We start from the raw sequence: 14639 nt of genomic DNA on the forward strand, positions 1-14639 counted from the left end.
AGTGTAAAAGTAACTCAACACCCTTCAAGTCTCAATCCATGTCCTAGTCAAGTCGTCATCAAATTTGAATTCCTAATGTTTCCAGTGAAAGACAAGTAACCAGTGATAGGCACTTACTCACCATTCACTTGGTTCATATTTCTCAACTAACCCAAGGTCTCAAAGGTGTGCTCAATCTCAAGGGAAGCTAGGCAGTCATTTCCCCAGTAACCTAACTCGGTCTCAAAGGGGTGACTTGCTAGATTCCACTCATGACAACTATTTTTTATATCCCTTATTATTTTTTTTTTATAAGTGTTTGCATTGTGCAAAACTTATTCACAAATGTACTTTTAGCACACATGTTGGGATATTTTGATTTTTCCAAATGAGCTTTAATGATTTGAGCCTCATCCAGTAACCAAAATGAAAGTTGAGAAATCACCATGGAAACCAAGTACTAAGCAAACAAGATGAATCATGACTATTTCAATGACATCAACTATTCAAGCATCAAGCACAAGTGTAGTGAAGATAAAATCCTTAAGGTTGAACCAAAACTAAAACTCATCACCATAAGATTCTTAGCTTATTAATGCTTCCCAAGATAGAAAAAAGAACTACACAAAGTTTACTACTAGCATCATTCGAACATCATGAATCAAGACAATAATCGTGCTAACATTTCACTTGAATCCAAGAAAGCATATAAGTGAAGATTTGATGTTCTCAAAATTTTTTTTTTTGCCATGATTATTTCAAAAACAAGCAAAATAAAGCAACAAGCAATGAAAATATGAACCAACATGAAAAACTAACAAAAACTAAAAACTGAAAACCAAACTAAACAGTACATGACACCCCCCCAGACTTAAACTTTTCATCGTCCCGATGAAATCAATATGGTGGAGGAGGTGGAAAATCAAGAAAATCAGGGAAGAAAAATGCAAAATCTTTAACAAACCATTTAACTTCGTTTCTGAAAAAATTATGATACTCAAACAATTTATCAATATCATCCTGCACAAATCTCATAAAACCTCTAAGATCTTCATGAAATTCCATTTTAGCCTTATAAGCATTCATCATTTTAGAAATCTTATCACACAATTCTCTCTCACTCTTAAAACAATCTAGTAGCTTTTTAAATAGTTCCTCCTCCATAAGCTTCTTATTCTCAAGAAATTCATTAGTTGAATCTAAATCACTATGAATATTCTTTAAAGCAGAATTAAGTTCTTGAAACATAAAACTATGAATCTCTTGGTTACCCTTAGAAACATTTCTTGGAGTAAAAGATGACAAAGCTCTAGATTGTTGCCTAGCTAACTTTAAACACCATTTCTCTTTATTATGAATTGTAGTAAAATCATGATTGGGCAATTTTAAAGGGAAACCATTTTTAATGAATAAACTAAATCCATGCTCTTCATGCTTAATCATTTTCATTGCTAAACATGAATTCAAATCCAATGTACAAGAACTCTCCACCACCTCTAATTCACTCAAATCACATCCTAATACTAAGGCCGATTGAGTAAGTAATCCCTCTAAAATAATAGGTGTGGTAGAATTCGATTTCCCTAATTTTGCCAAATGTCTAAGAAAGAAATAACCAGAATTAATTTGAACATTTTCGACCATTGCCCACAAACAATGCAAATCTATAAGTCTTACTGATCCCTCTTTGTCCTCCCTTCCAAATATAGTGTTTTTCATGAATAAGTAAGCATATTTAAAAATAGGAATGATAATTTGGAAAACTCTAGAATTATGAGGATCAAATAGCGGTTGTTCAGAAATTTGTCACCAAAAATGTGAATTCTCAAATTGGGGCAAAATCACACACACATCATTCTTTGGCAATTCATAACAAGTATTAAAATCTCCCAACGTCCATTCATAACTTTCATTAAACAAACGAAATTTAAACTTCCCCCACCTTGAACATTATCAACCTCTATTGAGCTTAAAAATTCAAAAACAATTCTAGGATAAGTAGGATATTTTATGTTCACTAAACCAATCCATCCTATCCTTTCAAATAACCAAACTAAATCATCCTTAAACCCCAAAGTTTCTAAAGTTTCAACATCAAAAAACCTAGTACTTAAAAGAGATCGTTTACATAAATAAGAATATCTATACCGTTGCTCATCACTAGAGAAAACAATACCAAAGTCATTAGAAATACCTTTAAAGCAAACATTCCTCTCCTTTCTTGCAACCACCTTCTCCTTCCATTTCCTTGTGGCCGAAATCTCCTCAATCACATTTTCCATGGAAGAAAATCAAATCTCCTTAAGAAGAATGAGAAAGAAAAATTAGAAGAAGTAGTTTAAACCTTTAGAAATGGGAAAATAGGAAAGAGGAACGAGCGGCGGTACACGGCCGTGTGCCGCCCACACCCCGTGCCCTAATTCCCTAAAAAGATGTGGATCAGGCCGTGTGATATCACACGGCCATATTCATTTCTCATCACACGGCCGTGTCTGTGACACGGTCCCCTTCTCTGGATTCTAGACACGGGTCGTGTCTGGGACACGGCCTAGACCTTTTCCTCCTCAGGATTCTTTACACGGCCGTGTTTGAGACACGGCCTAGACCTTTTTCTCCTCGGGAGATCCTACACGGCCGTGTCTGGATGACACGGCCCAAGCACTTCCCTCCTCTGCAACCTTTGCCTGGCCGTGTATAGCACACGGCCGGCCTCTGTTTTGCACCTAACCTGAAAACAAAATCAAAATAATGCATCAAACTAAAAGAAATTAAAATACAAATTAAAACTAACTAAAAGAACCCTTGGGTTGCCTCCCAAGAAGCGCTTGTTTAAGGTCTTTAGCTCGACCTACCTTGATCATTCACTTCTTTTCCTCGCCCTTGGAGGACAGATATACTTTTCATTTTTGTTGGGAGATCTTCTCCCAACATCTTCCACCACATTGTCTCCTTCGTTTGGTGGACTTCCATGAGGATGGAAATTTCATTCCTCAAGTTTATAAATGCTTGTCCTGCTACAAGCATTTAAAAGAGACGAGACATGGTTAGAGATATTAGATAAATCATATTCCAACCTTTCCTTACCAATTACCAAAGAAATCTTATGATTTTTGACATCAATTATAGCTCCAGCTGTAGCAAGGAAAGGTCTTCCTAATATGATAGGAATCCTGGGGTCCTCTTCCATGTCCAACACGACAAAATCTGTGGGAATAACATTCCCATCCACCTCTACTGGCACATCTTCTATAATACCCAAAGGGTACCTGCAGGAATGATCGGCAAGTTGAAGTGCCATAGTAGTAAGTTTAATGTTTTTGAGATCTAATTTATTACAAATTGAATATGGAATGAGGCTAACACTTGCCCCCAAATCACAAAAAGCTTTTTCAAAAAAATCTTTTCCTATGTTGCAAGGAATATAAAAGCTCCCTGGGTCCTTTAGTTTTGGGGAAGTGTTCTTCTCCAAAATAGCACTACATTCCTCACTAAGCGCAATTGTCTCAACCTCTCCTCTTCTTCTCTTGTTTGACATGAGATCCTTCAGGAATTTGGCAACTCTAGGAATTTGAAGAATAGCATCAATAAGAGGTACCTCTACACAAATTTCCTTAACTTTTTCTAAAAACTTGCCAAATTCTTCATCTTTCTTGAGCATTGTAAGTCTCTGAGGAAAAGGGACAGCTTTGCTCTGATGGTTCAGTGGAAGAGTCTCTTCAACCTCAATGGTACTCTCCTCATTAGCTTGAATCTGATATGGTATAAGAGGAGAGAGCTCTTCTTCTTTTTGTATCCCTTTTGGAGCAGTCACTTGGGAGTCTCCCAAGGTCCGTCCGCTCCTAAGCTCAATTCTATTGCAATGCTCCATAGGATTCACATCAAGTTTTCCTGGAAGTTGTCCTGGTGCTCCAGATGATGAGGAAGCTAGTTGGGCAATTTGACTATCCTGGATCTTTTGATGCTTTTCAGAATTATCCATTCTCTGAATGAGCTTTGCTAAATCTTGCTTCATTTCATTCTGACTTGAGATAATTTCTTCAAGCATCTTTTCAATATTTGACTTTGGTAAGCCTTGAGAAGATAGATGTTGAAAATTTTGTTGCCCAGCTTGAAAATTTGGTCTTGCCCCCATAGATGGTCCTTGATCTTGATTATTTCTGTAAGAAAAATTGGGATGGCTCTTCCATCCAGGGTTATAAGTATTTGAGTATGGGTTGTTCTGCCTTTGATTGTAACTCATGATTGCATCACATTGTTCCAGTTGATTGATTTGTGCAGTGATAGCTCCCAATGGACATGAGTCATTTGAGTGCTCTGAACTCCCACATACTTCACAAGATGTACTAATAGCATTGACCATATTAGCACTAGTCCCCATATTCTCAAATTTCTTTGTAAGAGCGTCCAATTTTGCAGACAAAAGAGTGAGTGCATCTACATCAAACTTCCCTGATGCTTTAATTGTTGGGTTTACAGAAGAATAGCCACCACTTCTTTCATTTGCCCATTGATGATGATTTTGTGCTACACTGTCAATAATTTCTTCAACTTCATCTAAACTTTTATTCATAAGTTCCCCTCCAGCAGCTGAATCAAGAGACACTTTGGTATGATAGTTGATACCATTATAAAAAGTGTGCAACACTAACCATCTTTCCAACCCATGATGTGTGCATTGTCTGAGCATACTATTATATCTATCCCATGCTTCAAAAAGAGATTCTGAGTCAGTTTGCTTGAAGCTTGCAATTAAATTCCTCATATGAGCTGTTTTGCTTGTTGGATAGAATTTATCAAGAAACTGTTGCTCACACTGCTCCCAAGTGGTGATGCTATTTGGGGCCAAAGAATTCAGCCATTGCTTTGCCCTATCTCTTAAAGAAAACCCAAATAATAATAATCTAACTGCTTCTGAAGGAACTCCATTCATTTTCATGGTACCACATATTTCATAAAAGACCTCTAAGTGTTGATTGGGGTCTTCATGAGGTCCTCCACCAAATTGGTTCTGCTGCACCATAGATATAATTGCGGGTTTGATCTCAAAGTTATTAGCTTCCACTGAAGGTCTTGAAATACTAGATCAAAAACCTCTTGCATAAGGTGCTGCATAATCCTTGAGTGGTCTATTCGCCATGTTCAAATGTTCCTGTTCTTCAATTTGCCTTTGCAGAATTCTTCTTTTATGGAAAGTTCTGTCAATCTCAGGGTCAAAAGGAAAGAATTCCCCAACAAAGTTAGATCTTCGCATACACAAGAACAAGATAGCAAATGACAATTCAACACAAAAAGAAAAAAAATAAAAGAATAAAAAATGCATAATTGAATTTGTACAAAAAGAATTAACAAGAAGTAAAAGTTATACAAGAAAGTAAAAACAGAAATCTAATGATTAGTTACAACTATGCAATATGAAAGGAAAACAAATGTTATGTTTAGTCTAACTCAATTGATAATTCCTAATGTTATAGCGCAGTCCCCGGCAACGGCGCCAAAAACTTATTACGCTCCGCAAGTGTACGGAAATGTCGCAAGTAATATAAAAGATTATCGTATCCACAGGGACTGGAATAAGCACTAGAAATGCCTCAATGCGAATTAGCTAAACAACTATCCAATTGTTTCAAATGCAAAGTGAAGGTAAACAAATCTAATATTAAAGATCAACAAACAAGAGTTTAGTGTTTTGGGTTATGATCACTACAACAAAAAAGCTAATAGACAACGCTTTTAAAGTGTTGTCTTTTTGCCTGAAAAAGCGTTGTTAAAGGCACTGTTGTAAAAAGTCTGCTCAACGACAACGCTTTTAAAACGTTGTCGTTTGTACCAAAGACAACGCTTTTAAAACATTGTCGTTTGTACCAAAGACAACGCTTTTAAAAGCGTTGTCGTTTTAAAGAAAAAAAATAAAAAAAAATTATTTAAAACTCATTATTTTTATATTTATGAAACTATTATTTTTCTTTTACCATGTCTAGATTCGAATTTTACATATAATCAACTCAGTTAATGATTTCAAACTCATAAAAATAATAGAAATCTGACGTTGAAGTAATATTAATAATTAATTACATGAAAAACTAGTAAATATCAAAATTTACACTAATTCTGTTTCAAAGTATATAGTGATATTTACATATAAAACAAAAGAGCACTGATGTGCATAGATTATATACTCTTTTATGCATACTTTGACGCTCATCTACTTGTATTTCATTGGCATAATCTATGTTTATTGCACCCTATTTCATTAGAATATCATACTTTCATTATATTCTGTTCGGAGATCTACTCTTTGCTTATTTTGATTGACAGGACGTGATTTGGAGTAAAAACAGAGTTTAAATGAAGTCTAGAGCTTCCAGAGTGACATGGGCATGCAAAACTATGTTTTCTTCATGTTCTGGCCGTGTAGAACTCACATGGGCATGTTAAGGCCGTGTAGGGGTCATGTTGGGGCCGTGTGAACCTCACACGGCCGTGTGAAGGCCGTGTGAACCTCACACGGCCATGTGAAGGCCGTGTGAGGTTTTCTGCACTGCAGACTAAAACTAAAATGGTCATAACTTTGTGCACGGTTGGAGATTTGGGCTGTTCTTTATACCGACTTGTAGATAACTTCAAGATCTACAAATTTGATGAAGACTTCAACGGGAGAAAACCCCATCTTGGTGGCCTAAAAGATGTTGCAATGAAACATAACTATTCAAAGCTAAGACAAAGGGTGTGCAAGGGCCATGCAAGGGGGTGTGAGCTGCACACGGCCATGTATGGCATCTAGTGCTGAAACCTTACATGGCCGTGTAAATCTACACGGCCATGTGAGGTTTCCAGAGGCCAAGCAGGTGGTGGCCGTGTGGATCTACACGGCCGTGTGAGGTTTCCAGAGGCAAAGCAGGTTGTAGCATTTCCAGAGAGCAGAAGGGTCTTTGGCCGTGTGCACCACACGGCCGTGCAGCATTGGCAGAGAAGGAACTGGACATGGCCGTGTGGATCTCACACGGCCGTGTCACGGGGCCGTGTGGCGCCCGATTCCCTCCTCTATTTAAACCCTTCTTCATGAATTGAAAGGGGGGCTCTCCCCCTTTGGGAGAAAGCAAGATTTGGTGGTTTCCTCCCATTCTTGGGAGGATTTCTGGGCGATTCTAAGGGAGATCTCGACGATTTCGACTCCGGAGCGAGGATTGGATCCGAAGACAAGGCTTCTTCGTAGATAAGTTTTCTTTTTTCCCTTCTTCTTGTTTTCTTGGATTGGGGATTCAAGGAATCACTACAAGAAAAAAGACATACAACAACGGTTTTTCACCGTTGTCGTAGGCCATTTTCAACTGTTGTTAAAGGCTGTGTTGTTAAAAGGGGTGGCAAACGACAACAGTTTTTAACCGTTGTCTGCGAAGGCAAAGACAACATTTTAACAACGGTGAAAAACTGTTGTCTTTTCCTACAAAGACAACAGCTTTTCACCGTTGTCTTTGAGCGTATTCCTAGGCTCTTCAACAACAGTTTTGAACTGTTTACGACAACGGCTAAAAAGCGTTGTCTTTTTAGCCAACGACATCGGTTTGACAACGGTTAAAAACCGTTGTCTTTTTAGGCAACGATGTTAAATAACATCAGTTTGTCACTATTGTCTTTTAACGCCATTGACAACAGTTTGACATATTTAAACTGATGTCTTTGGGTACAATATACAACATTTTGACAATAAATAAAAAACTTATTAATCTTTTCCTACTCAATGGTTTATAAAAAACATCAAGTGCAAATTTCATTGCTAAAAAACCTACATAATCAATATTTACAATGCAAATATTCCAACATTCAAACATCACAAAAGTACCAAACATCAACATTCAAACATCACAAAAGTTTATATATATCACACATATAGTCCAAAATATCATGTTTTGTTGGAGCACGTCTTCTCTACCTGTGCATCTTCTAAACAGCCTGTGCATCTTCTAAACTGCAGCCTTTTCTGGTTTCTCCTCCCTCCTAGCTTCTCTTTTCTTCTCCTTTCACAGAAACTGCAGCATATGATTGCAAGTTAATTCATTTCCCAGGAGTAAATGGCATAAAAAATGGATCTCTTGGAAATTTCACACGTACCTGACCTTATTACAGTTTTACAAAAACTCAGAGTAGTATGTCTTAAAAGACCAGCTATATGGCTTTACAAGTAACTCTTAAGTATGGTAAACCAAACCTATCAACTTTACATATACCAAAAAAAATTCTATCCAATTTGAAGCATATAGAATCTAGCTAAATTCACAGAGCAAGCAATGGCTTAGAGCAACAACCAGATTCTGGTTCTATCATCGAGCATCAAAAAAGCATTATAGAATCTAGCTAAATTAGACATGAAAAATCAAGTTCCAACTTATTTCCGGAGCATACAAAATCACAAATACAAACAAGGGCTGAAGCAACAAAGCAGCACACAGAGAATTAAACAAACAAGCTTTACTAATTTAAATTCACAGAGCAAGCAAATTGATCAACCCACAATTATCATAAGGATCTACTCTCTTGATACTCAAATAGACTCAGTAAATGGCCTAACTTCTAGCACGAATCAAAATTCCTAACTATATTAGCATTTTCCCCAATTCATATTCGAATAAAATTCTCCGACAATCATGCAAAAGCATAGAGATGGTTTATTTAGTTTTTATACGGAATAGAGAGTAGAAAAGAGCAATCCAAACTTTCGACAACATCATAGAGGATACCGCTAATTAGATCATGGAAATCACATAGATAGAACTAGTAAAGAACATAAAAGCCCAAGATTTAACGATGAGACTGAGGGATTTAACAAAGGACCTGCATCTAACCATGTATCAAACCAGAAATTAATATGATCTTCACCTAAACGCCATCTAATCTGCTCTTCTGCTACGTTTCTCATCTGTAACGTCCTGTGCAGTTTTGTGAACTCATGTGTGCAGTTTAGTCATGCCGATTGGATTTGGTAAATGGACTCAGAGACAGATATCTCCAAATCAAGTGCAATCAAGTATAAGCAGCATGTATTCAATTTAACTGAATATTATTATTGTCAAATGCAATAAGATGAACTCATGTATATACCTATTCATAAATATGATCTTGTATGCATTCTGCTATCTCAGAGCGCACTTCATCAATTTCTTCTTGAGAGTACTCCGCTTTTGTGAACTGTGAACACACATAAATTATATGATCTTAAAGAACAAAATATAATTAATTGGAAAAAAATAATAACTAAATAACTTCTAATTATTTGAGATGATAAAGATAATATTACTATCGATGGTAGTGTATCCCCCTCGATCATTGCATTTTCTTCAGTAATTTGCCTCATAAATCTCATCACGTAATAACCACATTGTTTCGCATCTGGCTGCCTAGGAACCTACGTTAAAGGCAATTGATATTGTTAATGATAAATATACACATACCTTGATTGATTGAAATAGAAGTACCCATACCTTGATTACTTCCCATTGTACATGCTTTCTTCCTTTCCTTCCATTGTTCGAATTAAACAATCTTAACGCCCTTCATATATACATTCAACATAGTTGATATATAAGTGTTTTATGACTAAATTAAATACATAATAAAAAGCATATATAAACTCACATTTCCACAACATATTTCCAATCTTCATCACGAATGCGATGACTTAAAGAATCCAACAAGTAAACAATCTCCTTATGAGGTTTAATGATAGTCAAATTCCAATGGAAACTACACACAAATACAAAATTAGTGCATACAATTCACTAAAATAATCAATTGAAAATGATATTAAAGATGTTCATTACCCATTGCAACTTGGCACCAAAACTAATTGATTAATTGATGCACCACTCATCCTATCTGCTAAGAAACTTGCCCTCTGGTTCAACCGTTCAGTTTTACCTATTTTGTCTTGTGTGGTTTTTTGAAAGTTTGGGATGCTATGCGGATTTACAAATCTGAATTTATCAATCTTATTTTCTTTTACCAACTTTTTATAAAGATGCACGCCATTTGAAATAAAAAAATCAGAACTATATTAGATATTAAATACTGATCTAATAAAGTATGTGCTTCTTATATACTAAATTTAAAAAAGAACAAACAATACTACAAGGTAATTCGAAGACTTACCATATGTAAACAACCACACAATTTCCTGAAATTGGCTCCAAGTGATACAAAGCACTAATGTCCTCAAGATGCAAGTTCAGTTCATAATCATCTTGAAATACCTCATGATCTAAAGCAATTGACAAATTCCTTCCATTCTCAAGAGCACTCTTACAATAACAATACACCACGCGCAATGATCTTGGCACACTTGATAACAAAGTCTGGTTATTTTCTACATGTGCTGTTTTCTTCATTTGACGCTTCTAATAATTGTAATTGTAAACTTTTTAGATAGGTGCAATACTAAATAGTTTCACAGATATTTACTTTGAAATATTATCTTAGATGTACCTTTTGTCGTAGCATCAGCAGGTGTTTTGGCCAAGCCACATGGGTTCCAACAGCATCACCAATAGTTTCACATTCATTGGGAATCGGAACTGGCAAACATGCTGATTTCTGCATTGCTTCATCGATGGATACACGCAGACAATTCTTGGGTAACGGAACACCATGGAGAGAGTGATTAACTCCAATGACCTCAACAACTGTACCATATGCAACAATGTCTGTGCTAGAATCCAATGTCAAAATAACTGATTTACCCTAAAAGATAAATAGTTGTGTCATTGAATTATACTAACTCTTTATTTTAATAATAAATATAACCACAACTTATATACCTGTAAAGCAACTTCTTTATCCACAACTTGCATTTCGACATCATTGAACTCTTCATGACTGGGGAAAGTCTTATCGGTGTTCAGTTTATTGTCATTTTGTTGAGGTAACTTTACCGAGCAACTTCCTTTGTCATCAATGTCACTGCCCCATGCACCCTTTTTGTAGACAATTGCTTCAAGGTTTTGAATGCGTGTATCTTGGTCTTGAATTAATTTTCTAGCCTCCACCAACTCTCTCTTTTGCTCAATCAGTAGCTCTCTATCAACATGGTCAGTCTTCCATCTACTACCATTAAAGAACAATGATGGAGTGATATGACCTCCAACAGCCCTCACACGTCCACTATGTTCTCTTGAATTGAGTGCTTTCGTAAGAATATCTTCTTTTGTCCCATTAATTTCGAGTGTACCCTCACGCTTCTATTGTATATAATCATCCTGTCATCCAAATAAAAAAAAATTACTTTAAAAGTTTCATTGAAATACAATAATTGATTTTTACTCATAGCTTCTCACAATCTTGTCTATTGTTTGTTTCAACTCTTGGCCATCAAATTTCCCTTCTTTATTAACCCTTCCTTTCTTCCAAATAATAGCTCTATTGATTTCATCATCGTCACATAATTCATTTGCCTAAGAACAAGAATAATTGAATGATATATGTTAAATAAGAATGATTATTAAATGCTAAACAAAACCGTTATACGAATTTTATAAGCAAAATATACTTACTATTTCTTCAGCATATCGTGCATATCCTTTACGAGCAAGGCGATGGGGGTATATGTTCTTCTTTCTTTTCTCCTTCTGTTGTTCACTTAGTTTCTAGTCAAGTGAAACATTCCACATATCAAATTTACTAATTCATCATTTACCTTAATATCTACTTATTTTGAAAGAACAAAAGACTAAACTTACAATAAAGTCATCAGACATGCGAGTCCTGACAAAAGAAATCCAATCATCTCTTGCAAGACCATAGCCGCTAGGTGGTTCATCCAACTCTTCGAGTTTGTCAGGCTTCTTCGAAATGAATGTCTGAGTGAGATGGGATTTAAACTGACGCCACTTATTACTTGCTGAATTCAAACATCCCTTCTTCCAACTTGGGGGAACATCATATGTCAGCTATAAAACACAATTGGGAATACAATAAACTGATTAGTACCTATATTCATCATTGACACCATAAGCAAACACAATTTCTGGAAATTATTCTAGCATTGAAACAACACACACATACATTAAGTTTAAGGCATTCTCATCATTGAGTGTTTTGGAGATCTGAAATTACCAAAACAAAGCTAATGCAGGAGTGCTCGTGGCTTTTGATTTGCCCTATTTGTTTATTAGTTTAATTGTGGATCTATTTTCAATCTGGATGATTTAGTTAACGATAGAGTCTCAGCGCTGTTAACATCGTTCGCCTTATTATAGGCAAGTAGTAACTCGCATGGATGTATCCACTTCCGAATATGATGAAACTAATGCCTTAAAATAGGAGGTTATTATACACCCATAATAATTTGGTTGATAGTAGGGTTGTAATATCTAAAACAGAAAACATTTGATATTCAAGTTATTAGATGGATGGAAGCTTTGGATTGTAGTAGACAACCACAAACAATGAGATATACAACCATTTCTCTTGTATTTGTATAGTTTTGTTAGGAAGATTGAGCTTTAGTATTTAACATGTCTAGAGCCTTAAGTTCAGTTGTTGTGCTATTGCACATATTGGATATTTGTGTATATCAGATATAAAATCATGCCCTTAACATTTTGTTTGAAGAATCAAGTGCAAGTAAAGACATATACAAACAGCACTAGCTTTGGACACTGATATGACAGACAAATGGATTTGTTCTTGATTTCGTACAATTAACCTAGGACAATGTTAGGATCCTTTGAGGATTGTTGGTTACTTATAATCCTAAGTTTTCTAGTTGGAGCAACATTCGTTTTGAAATTGTTAGATGATTGGCAGTTGGTAATCAGGTCTTACAATGTTTGTAGATTTGGTAATTTCTTGTTGAGACACTGGACGACAATGCAATCCTGGTTTTCTCTTTGCTTTACAATTGTTTCAATGCTAATGCAGAAACAAAGCTACCAGAACTAAGTACAAATGAAAACCCCACTGATATAGAAAAAGAACCTGCTGAGGGATCTAAAACTGAAATGGAACAAGGAGAATCACGAACAACAGAAGAACAACCTACTGAAACATATGAAGCTGAAAGAAAGGAAGCAGAACCTTGTGAAATTTAAGAACCTTCAACTGAACTATCTAAACCTGAGCAAATGCAGCAGAGCAACTTGAAATAGAAAACCAATCTTTAACTTGTATATATAAAAATCATACTGTTGAATGCTGGAGTAGCAAGAACAACAGGCAATTCATACTGTTTTACTATCTTTAACTCATCTTTTCATGCATTCCATGATATGACAAATAAAATTTGCAACATGATAATTGACCAGAATTTCTTTAACTTACTTACATTAACTGATTCCCATATCAATTCTTTAACTTCATTTGGAACTTGTTTCCACGTCTTGTAAGATATCTTGACCTTTTCTCGAGCAAGCAAGCCAATGTAACTTTGCATTGCAATAGCAGCTCCTCCTACTGGCTGTCCAAGTTTATTAAATCTTACCTCATTTCGAATTCCTTGAACCCTTTGTTTAGTAAGCTTATCCAGATGGGTACGACCTCTAGATGTTCTTGTTGTTTCAGTGTCTGTAGATTCCAGCATTGTCTCAACCTGTAAACTGTTGTTAGTGGATGTAGATGCAATTTTTCCTTTGCCCTTCCCAATCGTTGCAGGTTGTCCTTTTCTCTTGCTTGAAGCATGAATTGTGTCATCACCATCAGATTTGATTTTAAGCTTTCCAAAGGATGCCATAGATCTCAAATTTAATCTATTGATAAAAAAGTGAAACAACATATCAATATTTAAAAAAAATACACAATAAGAAATTCACCTACAAAAGAAAATCAACATACATAGATAAAAATTTGAAATACCATCATGTGCACAAAATCATATTCAAAAACAAGATACATATCAATATTGTCTACAAACATATCTTCAAAAAAAAACTATAATTGGTTAAACATTTTCAACCCAAGTGCCATCACAATCTTCACGAAGGCATTGGGGTTCATTGTCATCTACTCCGTAAGCATCCATTGATGGTAACTCTCTGGTAAAAGATTGATAGTGGACTATAGTGTCTTCCAATTCATCCCCATTTGCATATTCAAATGACTCTCTAGTAGGAGTTGCAAGTACAATACTCCATACAGGATCTTCAGGATCTTCAATATAAAATACTTGCTTCGCTTGACTTCCCAAGATAAAAGAATCTGATTTGAATCCAATTCGTTTCAAATTTACCAATGTGAAACCAAGATCATCTACTTTTATACCATTATTATTCTCCACCCAATTACATTTGAACATTGGAATTTGAAATTTGTGGTAATCAAGTAACCATATTTCTTCAATAACTCCATAAAAAATCATGTCCGACACAATTGGATTTTTATCCTTTGCACTGGCAACTTGCATTGTCTTTGCGACTAAGCTTACTCCAGAATTTTGAGCAACTCGTACATCATCACGTTCTTTCGTAGCATAAGTAATCCCATCAATCAAATAACTAGAATACTTTAACACTTTCTTGCTAGGTCCACGTGCTATCCACTTTAATCTTTCAGATATTTGAAGGGTCGAATGGTCAACCGCACGTTCAACCTATAGTTAACAATATAATAAAATTTAAATTTTTGCGTAAGATACCAAGAGTTGTATGTATGCTAATACATAGTAGTTTTGGAACGTA

General features: G+C 35.6%; 1 protein-coding gene across 1 annotated transcript; it reads right to left on the reverse strand.

Annotated features, from left to right (window-relative positions):
• Positions 1 to 10118: 10118 nt before the first annotated feature.
• Positions 10119 to 13696, reverse strand: LOC122040095. The gene is made up of 7 exons (XM_042599459.1): positions 13292 to 13696; positions 11706 to 11915; positions 11520 to 11612; positions 11304 to 11420; positions 10788 to 11207; positions 10456 to 10710; positions 10119 to 10367 (listed from the first exon to the last, which is right to left on the reverse strand). The coding sequence occupies exons 1-7, from the start codon at positions 13694 to 13696 to the stop codon at positions 10119 to 10121; spliced, it is 1749 nt and encodes a 582-aa protein (XP_042455393.1).
• Positions 13697 to 14639: the final 943 nt, after the last annotated feature.

The sequence above is a fragment of the Zingiber officinale genome, chromosome 1B, assembly GCF_018446385.1.
Source record: "Zingiber officinale cultivar Zhangliang chromosome 1B, Zo_v1.1, whole genome shotgun sequence".
NCBI classification, from domain to species: domain Eukaryota; kingdom Viridiplantae; phylum Streptophyta; class Magnoliopsida; order Zingiberales; family Zingiberaceae; genus Zingiber; species Zingiber officinale.

Bases quoted from the DNA above. Each gene is read 5' to 3' on its own strand.
- LOC122040095 (XM_042599459.1), bottom strand. From the start codon at position 13,696: ATGGCATCCTTTGGAAAGCTTAAAATCAAATCTGATGGTGATGACACA. The intron at 11,613-11,705 runs GTAAGTTTAGTC...TCACTTGACTAG, and splicing joins GCATGTCTGATGACTTTATT to AAACTAAGTGAACAACAGAA. The intron at 11,208-11,303 runs GTGAGAAGCTAT...TATATACAATAG, and splicing joins AACAAACAATAGACAAGATT to AAGCGTGAGGGTACACTCGA.